The sequence below is a fragment of the Salvelinus fontinalis genome, chromosome 20, assembly GCF_029448725.1.
Source record: "Salvelinus fontinalis isolate EN_2023a chromosome 20, ASM2944872v1, whole genome shotgun sequence".
Taxonomy (NCBI): domain Eukaryota; kingdom Metazoa; phylum Chordata; class Actinopteri; order Salmoniformes; family Salmonidae; genus Salvelinus; species Salvelinus fontinalis.
The window spans coordinates 23,978,824-23,990,794 of record NC_074684.1 but is presented as its reverse complement, the minus strand read 5'-3'; the positions used below and the strand labels follow the sequence as shown (position 1 = coordinate 23,990,794).

At 43.8% G+C, this 11,971-nt stretch overlaps 1 protein-coding gene across 1 annotated transcript in view; it reads left to right on the top strand.

Moving 5' to 3' along the window:
* LOC129817554 (laminin subunit alpha-4-like) overlaps positions 1–11,697 on the top strand; it is a 36,999-nt gene extending 25,302 nt beyond the window's left edge. The window contains exons 26-40 of the mRNA XM_055872937.1: positions 11–142; positions 260–402; positions 586–715; positions 820–957; positions 1,069–1,202; positions 1,369–1,524; positions 2,176–2,329; positions 2,528–2,721; positions 2,892–3,081; positions 5,208–5,363; positions 7,659–7,818; positions 8,421–8,551; positions 8,650–8,743; positions 9,146–9,265; positions 9,561–11,697. Coding sequence (XP_055728912.1) covers positions 11–142; positions 260–402; positions 586–715; positions 820–957; positions 1,069–1,202; positions 1,369–1,524; positions 2,176–2,329; positions 2,528–2,721; positions 2,892–3,081; positions 5,208–5,363; positions 7,659–7,818; positions 8,421–8,551; positions 8,650–8,743; positions 9,146–9,265; positions 9,561–9,706 — 2,178 coding nt within the window. The 3' untranslated portion in view covers positions 9,707–11,697. The remainder of the gene's footprint in view (positions 1–10; positions 143–259; positions 403–585; positions 716–819; positions 958–1,068; positions 1,203–1,368; positions 1,525–2,175; positions 2,330–2,527; positions 2,722–2,891; positions 3,082–5,207; positions 5,364–7,658; positions 7,819–8,420; positions 8,552–8,649; positions 8,744–9,145; positions 9,266–9,560) is intronic.
* Positions 11,698–11,971: the final 274 nt, after the last annotated feature.

Below are 11,971 nucleotides of genomic sequence, written 5' to 3'. Positions count from 1 at the left end.
TTCTTTCCAGGACAACTTCTTCCTGTTGGAGTTGAAGAATGGCTTCCTACGTCTCATGTATGACTTTGGCTTCAGTGGAGGCCCGATCGTCATGGAGAGTAACTCACCCAAACTACAAATCAACGATGCAAGATACCATGAGGTAAATCTAAATCAGCCCATTCTCTTTGTGTCTGCAGGGGTGTGCATTCTACAACTGTGAGATGTGAATAAAATAAATGTCCTCAACAGTAATCTAATCTACGCTGTTTTTTTATAGGTGTCAGTGATCTATCATTACTCCAAGAAGTTCATTCTTTTGGTGGACAAGAGTCACGTGACATCCATGGAGAACGAGAAAAAAACTCTGCCCTTCTCTGATATCTACATAGGAGGAGCCCCCTCGCACATTCTCCTCTCCAGGTGAGTTGTCCAACCAACACCACAATCATGCACTTTCTCACACCAATCCAAGGACCTTGACAAAGGTATAACCTTAAAAGCATAATTGACAATTGTAACATAATATCAACAGATTATAACATTGGGATTAGCCTGAATACAGCTATGCGCTATGAAACTATGAGCCTGTTCCCTCTCCCCCAGGCCTGAGCTATCCTCCCTGGTTGAGCTGAAGGGCTGTGTGAAGGGCTTCCAGTTCCAGAAGAAAGACTTTAACCTCCTGGAGGAACCAGGCACTATTGGCATCAGCAGCGGTTGTCCTGAGGAGTACTTTGTATGCACTGTAGTCCACATTAAACTCTACTAGACAAAGCATATTCAGAATCAAATGAACTACAATAGTTGACAATATCCCTGTTGTGTCTTGGATTGTCACAGATGTCCCGTAAAGCCTATTTCACTGGAGAGAGCTACCTAGGATCTGCAGCAAAGATATCTCCTTTCGACACCTTCGAGGGAGGCCTTAACTTCAGGACACTGCAGCCTACTGGTCTCCTGTTCTATCACAGCGAAGGGGTATACTGATTTATTCTTAAATCAAGAATGCTCTCTTTTTAATATGAGTTCCAAAAGGAACTTCAAAGGAAATACAACTGTTATAAACTCTCGTCTGTCTTTCTCCTCCAGTCTGATGAGTTTACCATCACCCTTGAGAATGGAGCAGTGGTTTTGAACTCCAGAGGCACTAGAGTCAAATCACAGAAGAAGCAGTACAATGATGGAATTACCCATTTCCTGGTAGCTTCAGTGAATAATGACAAGTAAGAATCCAATGTATGGCTCCCATGTACAATGTGCTTTTACGGATTGCCCTGCTGTTAAGGCACTTTGAAATTTCTTCATATTTGAAAGGTTTCTTTGAATATAGAATAGGCTATCATTATTCATTGCACTAATTGGCTTATGAACCATCTAATGCTATCCTAGGTATGAGTTGGTGGTGGATGACAAAGACAAGCATGAGAAGAAACGTCCGACTGCTGCCCCATCAGCATCCACAGTGAGGAACTTCTACTTCGGAGGCTCTCCCAGCAGCAGCATCAAGAACTTCACTGGCTGCATCAGCTATGCCTACATCAGCAGGTCACACTCTCTCACTGCCACAGCACTCAGACCACATTAGAAATACATAGACAGGATTGCAACTCGAGTTGCAATGCATTTGATGAAATGGATTGTCATGGATTGCATCTATATAGAGAAGTCACTTAAGTGATTGGGAGTCCCATAGGGCGGCGCACATTTGGCCCACCGTCGTCCGGGTTTGGCCGGTGTAGACCGCCATTGTAAATAAGAATTTGTTCTTAACTGACTTGCCGAGTTAAATAAAGGTTACATTTAAACAATTTAAAATAAAGCAATTTTATGGGTGAGGTGACCTCGTCCACCACCAGTCAATGCTGAATGTGTTTCTGTAAAGAGCATTTTATTAGCGAGTGAACAAGTCCAAGTTTGCACACTGTTAGTGAGCCTGTTTCCTTTCTCCAGGGACTGCTGTTATGAGAGCATGCTAATTGATCATTTGGCTTAGGTTGGTTGGTGAAAACCTAGCTGCCTAGCTTTATCTATGAGAGGAGGAAAGCCAGGCTCACAAATAGAGCTGCTGTTGAGAGCCGAGTGGGAGTACAAGGAGTGTGTTTCCATGGAGACAGAGTTGTGTGTGTGTGAGTATCTCTATGGCTCTTATGTCTTTGGCACTTAGATGCTATTCCCTCTCTCTCTCTCTCTCTTCAGACAAGACAGAGACATTGAGCCAGAGGACTTTCAGAAGTACACTGAGAATGTCCAGACCTCTCTCCAGGACTGTCCTGTGAAGCGACCACCCGCTGCCCTGTTCTCAAAGCAAAGTAAAAACTCTGCCAAACCCAAGCAGGGCCATACAAGGAAGGTATAAAGACATACATTAATTTCCATACATGTCAGTGAACACAGTTTGCTACGAAATGTCAATTTTCATTTTTATTCATGCCCATCTTGGTATAATCAATGCGGAAGGAGTACAGAATTAATCAGTGAATATTGAACTAGAGACATGCATGCATTGACTCACTACTAACAGTCAAGTGACTTCCTTTGTCTCTCAAAGGTGGGCAGAGATAAGTCCAACCTCCCAAAAGGCCTGTTGGGACTGAATAGTGATGACCAGGAGCCAGGAGAGACAGAGGAGACGCCCTGCTACCTGTCCCCCAGGCCCCGTGCCACCCGCCATGCCCATCACTATGGGGGCACTGCCAACAGCAGGCAGGAATTCACAGACATCCCAGGGTCCCTCTCTAAGAAGTAAGGCCGGGGCTAGGAAAACATTGTGGGTACATAGGTTGACCAGAAGTCAACCAGAGGTCAATCCTGAACTCACTCTACACATGAACTCCACTTTGGTTTCTTGGTCTAAGTACTAGTCACATGCTCTCTGGTCTAAGTACTAGTTCTTATGCCCCATCCTCCCCCAGGTCTCACTTCTCCCTGTCCCTGAAGACCCAGTCCTCCTTTGGCCTAATCTTTTATGTATCAGATGAGGCGGAGGACAACTTTATGGCTCTCTTCCTGGCCCATGGCAAGCTGGTGTACACATTCAACCTGGGTCAGCAGAGGGTCAAGATCAAGAGCCTGGAGAAGTACAATGATGGAGCATGGCACAATGTAAGTCAATGTACTTATTCCCCACTATCCATACAAAAATACATCACTTTGATCTCTGACAGTATACTGTCATACAGTATACCAGACCTGGGATAACTATAGTTTTAACTATGCTTTATAAAAAATGAACAGGAACGAATAGTTGACGACAACTATTTCAATACAGATCCTAAGAACGGACTACTTTTTAGAACTAATTGAATACAGATTTCAGAAGGTAACTACTTTTGTAAACTATTAAACACAGATCTGTGCTCCTGTACTTTTTTAAACTGAAAATTATCATAATCCATTGGATAATTTGTAAATTTTCACTTAGTTTTTAGCTAGTCTTTATAAAAAAAAAGATATACTGTATATGACCATTTCAAAAATTGTATAATTGCGTGATATTAAAGCAATTTGCATACCCACTCCCCCTACCTGTCCACTGCTTTGATTGGTGTGACGTTAGTTAAAAACCACGAGTGTCTCTCCAGATAATGAAAAGGCACTTTGTGCATGATCATGAGCAAAATCATTGTAGCCGATCATTTCACTTCCCTTGTGAGAACCATGAACTCGGGCTGACTTGGTTTTGCTGTACCCCAGCCAAAGCCTGCCAAGAGCCTACCAAAGGTTGCACCGTGTCCATTACAATGTAGAAAAACGCATATCAGCTATATTTCTATACTTATCCATATTACCGGAGCTTCATCTTATTCTTTCTTACTATTTCTATGGCATATTCGCAGACACAATTTATGGAAGATGCCAAACTTTGAAGATAACAATAGATGGCAAAGTCAAAGATAGGCCAGTGGTTTCCTTCTGTGGGGAAGTTTTCCCTAAATCAATGCTATGACAAATCCAGTGCGAGAACAAGCCACAGAGCCAGCTGGCTAATCTTTTGAATATGGTGGAGTTAAAAAAAAAAAAACCCGGCAACAACAAATAATATTAGCTAGCTAGATAAGGTAGCAAGATAGCTAGCTAGATAAAGTTAGCCTGCTAGCTAGCTACACTGACAGCTGTCAGTGCCCTATTTATTGATGTTTATCAACTCCATGTGGAAATTCCCCACACCCAGTTTGTGAATATGTATCAATTGCCTTCATCATTCTTCAGAGGTGAAACCTAAACATCCATTAATTTTTTATTTAACCTTTATTTAACTAGGCAAGTTAGTTAAGAACAAATGCTTATTTACAATGACGGCCTACACCGGCCAAGCCCAGACGATGATGGGCCAATTGTGCGCCGCCCTATGGGACTCCCAATCACGGCCGGTTGTGATACAACCTGGAATGTAACCAGGGTGTCTGTAGTGACGCTTCTAGCACTGAGATGCAGTGCCTTAGACCGCTGTGATACAGCCTGGAATGGTACTAGGGTGTCTGTAGTGACTCCTCTAGCACTGCGATGCAGTGTCTTAGATCGCTGCGCCACTCGGGAGCCCCCCAAAGGCACGTTTCATCTCTAGGACAGGAAATTACATGGAAATAGTTGCAGGTAACTTCCCCTGGGGGGGTCTTTTAACACCTAACAACACTTTGAACTTTTTAAAACACTTTTAACATAGGCCAGGCCCTGTTGTTACCTCATGTCCCAGCGATAATGCCTTGCATTACGCCTGTGAAGAAAACACTTCAATTTGCTCAACTTGCCATCGGCTCAACCATCGGCTCAACTTACCCCATGGCAAAACATTTAACTGTATTAGCCCACACAGTTACAAGGATGCACTTTCATGCTAGGTTTAAGACCTCATATTGAAGCTTATAGAGACCTCAATTGAACAATCTTAAAAATATCTATTTTTGTTTTAGATACGAGCATCATGAAACCTCTAACACAATACATTTATTTGACGGTGAAAAATCTGTTTTTTGGACCTAACCACTTTTTCCGTGTGGTTTCTTTCTTCATATACTCCATAAAATAATGACTTCCAAAATATTTTGGCAAATTATTAATTTGTGTATGCTTTTCTAGAAACAAAGGTGGCTCAATTTTCCACTTTGGCTCAACTTACTCCACTCTCCCCTACAGAAATATATAATTCTATATTAAGATAAAACACTAGTTTTTAGCAGTGAGATACTCCAACACTTCAGTGTGACAGCTCTGTCCTGTCTCTCCTGCAGGTTATTTTGATCCGTGATGGGAATCTAGGCCGATTAGTCATTGATGGGCTGACAGTGCTGGAGGACAGAGCTCAGGGCTCCAACGTTTCCTGGCACATCAGAAGCCACCTCTACTTGGGAGGGGTGCCCCCAGGGAGGGCCCAGAGGAACATACAGGTAAGATACACCTCTTAGCACCCAGGGGTAGTACCAGTCAAAAGTAGTGCACTTACTATATAGGGAATAGGGTGCCCTTTGTAGCCAGTAGCCTACTGAAGGCAAATGGAGCAGAATGTGACAAAAATTTTACAGTGGAATCCTGGAAACACAAAGCCTGGCCAATAATGTTGAAGTAGGATAAAATAGTTTAGATCCTGACCTCTCCAAACAGAGCATTGCAAGAGATGTTTGGGTGATTTATGGTCCTCTAGTCTTTTCTGGCATTATATGTTCACACTGGGAGCCATCCAAGTATTTTACATTTACATTTACATTTAAGTCATTTAGCAGACGCTCTTATCCAGAGCGACTTACAAATTGGTGCATTCACCTAATGACATCCAGTGGAACAGCCACTTTACAGTAGTGCATCTAGATCTTTTAAGGGGGGGGGGGGGGGGGGGGGGGGGGCAGAAGGATTGCTTTATCCTATCCTAGGTATTCCTTGAAGAGGTGGGGTTTCAGGTGTCTCCGGAAGGTGGTGATTGACTCCGCTGTCCTGGCGTCGTGAGGGAGTTTGTTCCACCATTGGGGTGCCAGAGCAGCAAACAGTTTTGACTGGGCTGAGCGGGAACTGTACTTCCTCAGTGGTAGGGAGGCGAGCAGGCCAGAGGTGGATGAACGCAGTGCCCTTGTTTGGGTGTAGGGCCTGATCAGAGCCTGAAGGTACTGAGGTGCCGTTCCCCTCACAGCTCCGTAGGCAAGCACCATGGTCTTGTAGCGGATGCGAGCTTCAACTGGAAGCCAGTGGAGAGAGCGGAGGAGCGGGGTGACGTGAGAGAACTTGGGAAGGTTGAACACCAGACGGGCTGCGGCGTTCTGGATGAGTTGTAGGGGTTTAATGGCACAGGCAGGGAGCCCAGCCAACAGCGAGTTGCAGTAATCCAGACGGGAGATGACAAGTGCCTGGATTAGGACCTGCGCCGCTTCCTGTGTGAGGCAGGGTCGTACTCTGCGGATGTTGTAGAGCATGAACCTACAGGAACGGGCCACCGCCTTGATGTTGGTGGAGAACGACAGGGTGTTGTCCAGGATCACGCCAAGGTTCTTAGCGCTCTGGGAGGAGGACACAATGGAGTTGTCAACCGTGATGGCGAGATCATGGAACGGACAGTCCTTCCCCGGGAGGAAGAGCAGCTCCGTCTTGCCGAGGTTCAGCTTGAGGTGGTGATCCGTCATCCACACTGATATGTCTGCCAGACATGCAGAGATGCGATTCGCCACCTGGTCATCAGAAGGGGGAAAGGAGAAGATTAATTGTGTGTCGTCTGCATAGCAATGATAGGAGAGACCATGTGAGGTTATGACAGAGCCAAGTGACTTGGTGTATAGCGAGAATAGGAGAGGGCCTAGAACAGAGCCCTGGGGGACACCAGTGGTGAGAGCGCGTGGTGAGGAGACAGATTCTCGCCACGCCACCTGGTAGGAGCGACCTGTCAGGTAGGACGCAATCCAGGCGTGGGCCGCGCCGGAGATGCCCAACTCGGAGAGGGTGGAGAGGAGGATCTGATGGTTCACAGTATCGAAGGCAGCCGATAGGTCTAGAAGGATGAGAGCAGAGGAGAGAGAGTTAGCTTTAGCAGTGCGGAGCGCCTCCGTGATACAGAGAAGAGCAGTCTCAGTTGAGTGACTAGTCTTGAAACCTGACTGATTTGGATCAAGAAGGTCATTCTGAGAGAGATAGCAGGAGAGCTGGCCAAGGACGGCACGTTCAAGAGTTTTGGAGAGAAAAGAAAGAAGGGATACTGGTCTGTAGTTGTTGACATCGGAGGGATCGAGTGTAGGTTTTTTCAGAAGGGGTGCAACTCTCGCTCTCTTGAAGACGGAAGGGACGTAGCCAGCGGTCAAGGATGAGTTGATGAGCGAGGTGAGGTAAGGTAGAAGGTCTCCGGAAATGGTCTGGAGAAGAGAGGAGGGGATAGGGTCAAGCGGGCAGGTTGTTGGGCGGCCGGCCGTCACAAGACGCGAGATTTCATCTGGAGAGAGAGGGGAGAAAGAGGTCAAAGCACAGGGTTGGGCAGTGTGAGCAGAACCAGCGGTGTCGTTTGACTTAGATTTTCACTTCAGACTGCTGTCTTCAGATGATACGGTTCCCACAGAGAACAGGAAACCACCAACGTGACCCCTCTCTGCAAGACCGTATTTGTTAGTGGAACATATTTTCCAGACATTACCACTCTACTCTACTACCATGATAGGACCAGTCTAGTACTACTCATTTACGCTTCCTTGTGCTGTATTTGTCTCCTATAGAGAAACTCTGCATACAGCTTCACTGGCTGTGTGAAGAACCTCCAGCTGAATGGCCAATGGCTGTCCTCCGTGTCCCAGACCTTCGGGGTGACGCCGTGTTTCGAGGGACTCTCCGAGCCGGGGACATACTTCTCCGAAGAGGGTGGATATGTTGTCTTGGGTAATACACAAACACATATTATTCTCCTCAAAGCCCTTCTGGCTTCACAGTGTGGTCGAACCATTCCAGATTCATTTGAAGTATGATATCAAACGAAAAGCTTGTGAAACATTGATTTGCTGCAATCTTCAGGACATCATATCGTTTTACACTAATAGTTTTGGCAGTGTCTGGAACTGTTTGGAAACAATGAGTCAGTTATATCACACACCATTTTATATTTCCTCTGGAAAGCAGACAAAACCTTTGGGCGGCTCACCAATTCCCACACAGACAGTGAAGCAGAGAAACTCTAGTCAGGATAGGGGAATACAATATCCCCAGTGCAGCTGTGGTGAAAATTTGGCCTGGTGGAAAAGTCGAGGGCACGGAGGACAGTTGCAGACCCAAAACTCTTGGGAGCCGAGCTGCAGCTGTTTGAATGAGGGCAGAGCAATTTCACACCCTACTGTGGCCGGCTAAGTTTCACACGTGGACATACCTCATTGGGCCGAAGGGCAGTGAAATATTCCAGGTTACAGACGTTAAAGGGGAGGTTCAGAATAGGAGGGGGTTGTAAAGCAGACTTTGCTTGAACTTCTCTTTCCGTCCGTCTCACTCAGATGACACGTTCAACCTGGGGCTGAAGTTTGAGCTGGTGGTAGAGGTGCGCCCCCGTGTGGCATCAGGGGTGCTACTACATGTGTACACGGCAGCCGAGGAGTACCTCACCATGTATATCCATCAAAGAGCAGTAAGCCACTAATACAAAGTCATCTGTATTCATTTGCTGATTTTCTATTTGTAGATCTTGGACTTGTCATCAATGCAAGTGTTGTTCTATGCTCACAGGTGGTGGTGCTGGTGAACAACGGAGTTCGTGAGTTCTTCACTCAGGTCACTCCTAGACTAGGCCTGTGTGATGGGAGCTGGCACAGGATCACAGGTAAGTCCCTTCACTGACTGCCCTGATTTAAACAGGATGGGACCATGATTTATTTACACTGATTGGCCCATGTTATGTAGGTCCATGACGATACCAGTATTGCATGTTTTGTCCATGTCAAAAACGAAAAGATGAAGCAGACTTTACTATTTGGTTCCTTAAAAAATCTGCTGTAAATAAAATATTGTGTGATATAGCTAGGAAAATAAACGAATGTGACTGATGACAACATAATGGTTGTTTCCAACATTAGGGCTGTTTTTCTAAAGAAGTTAAATCCGCTTCGAGTTTTGTTTTCTTTCCATGATACTAACGAGTATCGCGATACTGGTATCATCCGGCACTAATGTTATGTGCAGTGACTGATATGTGCAGTTCCTTCCTGCCTCCTCTGGTTCACAGTGATTCGAGATGCCAATGTTGTCCAGCTGGATGTGGACTCAGAGGTCAATCACGTGGTGGGACCACTCAACCCCAGCACCCAGAGTGCCAGGACCCCTGTGTTCATTGGTGGAGCTCCAGGTCAGTAGCAAGGCCATGCATCTCTAGACTACTCAACTCTCATACTAGTTGTTAAACACTACTTTAACACCTAATTCCTGAGATCCCATCCACAAATCACATCCAAACTGTAACAACTTTGTATACTTTGCTGGGGGGTGAAATTAAGAAAAAAAGGATGCTGCCAAAAAAATTATATGAACTACATTACATTTATAGTAGTTTCATCCAATTACTTTTTATGCTGTGTCTTTAAGCAGTAGCTGTAAGTAGTAATTAATGTGTTTATAATGTTATTTATTATCTATCGTCCTAGAATCTCTTCTTCCAGAGGGCATTGCGACTAGGAGGGCTTACACAGGCTGTATGAGGAAGCTAACTGTGAATGAGAGCCAAGTGAGCTTCAGTAAAGCTGCCCTGGTCAGCGGGGCCATCAGTGTGGGCTCCTGTCCAGCTGCCTGAAGGGCCTGTCATAACCAATACAGGCCAGCTCTCCAGCAACAAGACTGACCAAATTCTGCTTCATAACTATCTATCCTTGTTCACCAATGCAAAATGTGTTGTTCTTTGGTAAAGAGAATGACCCAGAAATGTAAACCACCCTCCCTATGAATTAGTCTAGTTTCACATGAGAAAAAAATGTTTATCAAAGAGTCTCAGTGTTTTTGTTTCTTTGAAGGACTGCAACATGTTGTGATTAAGGACCACTACATTTCCAGTGCTCATATTATAGCCAACTGAAGAAGGCTTGTAAATGTATCTTCATTCTCCTAATCTACATTGACAGTACTCATAAATCACACTCCCACTCCAAAGGGACGGGTTTGTTTAGTCTACGAGAGCTGTGATGTGCTGTAGAAGTGCAACCAACTCCAGTTCCAGACAATGCTTCCACTACCCTATTTTGTAATCTTAATGTAGCCACATCTTTGTCTTTTCTATGTTTTTATTCATTTAATTTATACGTTTATTTCAAATAATATATATACACTACCATTCAAAGGTTTGGAGTCACTTATAAATGTCCTAGGCTTTCGAAAGAAAAACACATTGTTTGTCCACTAAAATAACATAAAATGTATCAGAAATACAGTGTAGACATTGTTAATGTTGTAAATGACTATTGTAGCTGGAAACGGCAGATTATTTTAATGGAATATATACATAGGTGTACAGAGGCCCATTATCAGCAACCATCACCATTCTGAAACTCGCCAGTCTATTCTTGTTCTGAGAAATTAAGGCTTTTTCCCATTTTGAATCTTTTACTTTTATTGGCCAGTCTGAGATATGGCTTTATCTTTGCAGCTCTGCCTAGAAGGCCAGCATCCTGGAGTCGCCTCTTCACTGTTGACGTTGAGACTGGCCAATAAATGGAATAGCTGTCAGGGGTGTGTACGGGAGGAGAAAGTCAGGTGCAGGAGAGCAGAGTGTAATAAACAGGCGCAGTTTATTTCCGGTCCAAAAATGACAGCACATAAGAACAATAACGTGCCAAAAACACGGAACATAGCAAAAGTGTAGCGCCTGACAAAATCCACATAACAATAAACAATTACACACAAAGACATGGTGGGGAACAGAGGACTAAATACATGCAGTAATTATGGAATGAAAACCAGGTGTGTAATGGAACAAGACAAAAAAAATGGAAATATGAGAAATGGAGCGGCGATGGCTAGAAAGCCGGTGACGTCGATCGCCGAACACCGCCCGAACAAGGAGTGGAGTCGACTTCGGTGGAAGTCGTGACAACAGCCTTCATTTTTCAGAACAAGAATAGACTAACGAGTTTTAGAAGGAAGTTCTTTGTTTCTGAGCCTGTAATCGAACCCACAAATGTTAATGCTCCAGATACTCAACTAGTCTAAAGAAGGCCAGTTTTATTGCTTCTTTAATCAGAACAACAGTTTTCAGCTGTGATAACATAATTGCAAAAGGGTTTTCTAATGATCAATTAGCCTTTTAAAATAATAAACCTGGATTAGCTAACACATGCCATTGGAACACAGGAGTGATGGTTGTTAATAATGGGCCTCTGTACGCCTATGTAGATATTCCATTAAAAAATCTGTTGTTTCCAGCTACAGTAGTCATTTACAACATTAACAATGTCTACACTGTATTTCTGATCAATTTGATGTTATTTTAATGGACAAAAAATGTGCTTTCCTTTCAAAAACAAGGACATTTCTAAGTGACACCAAACTTTTGAACGGTAGTGTATATATTTTTCAAATTTGGGAGAACAAAACAAAACAGGCAGACAATACATAACATGATACAACACAGACAGTACACTAAAAACGAAGAAAAATAAATAAATAGGTGGTAAGGAAATGGCAGTCACTAGAAGGGGCTATATCCGCATGTAACAAAATAGTCTTCATTGCTTTGTCACCTTGTTGTTTTTCTACATTTGTTCTGCTGAATAAAATGGATCTTCTAAAGTCCTTGCTGTTATTACTTCATTTCCCTCCCACATAAAATACACTGGTCTGATTTACCAATGTGGCCATAAAATATACATGCAGCTAATACAATAATATTATAGCTTTTTCATTCAACATTTTCCATAAACTGACACAGTGAGAGAAAGAGAGAAAGAGGTAACATCTTACCAGTACACTACTGGTCAAAAGTTTAAGAACACCTACTCATTCAAGGGTTTTCTTTATTTTTACTATATTCTACATTGTATAATAATAGTGAAGACATCAAAACTAT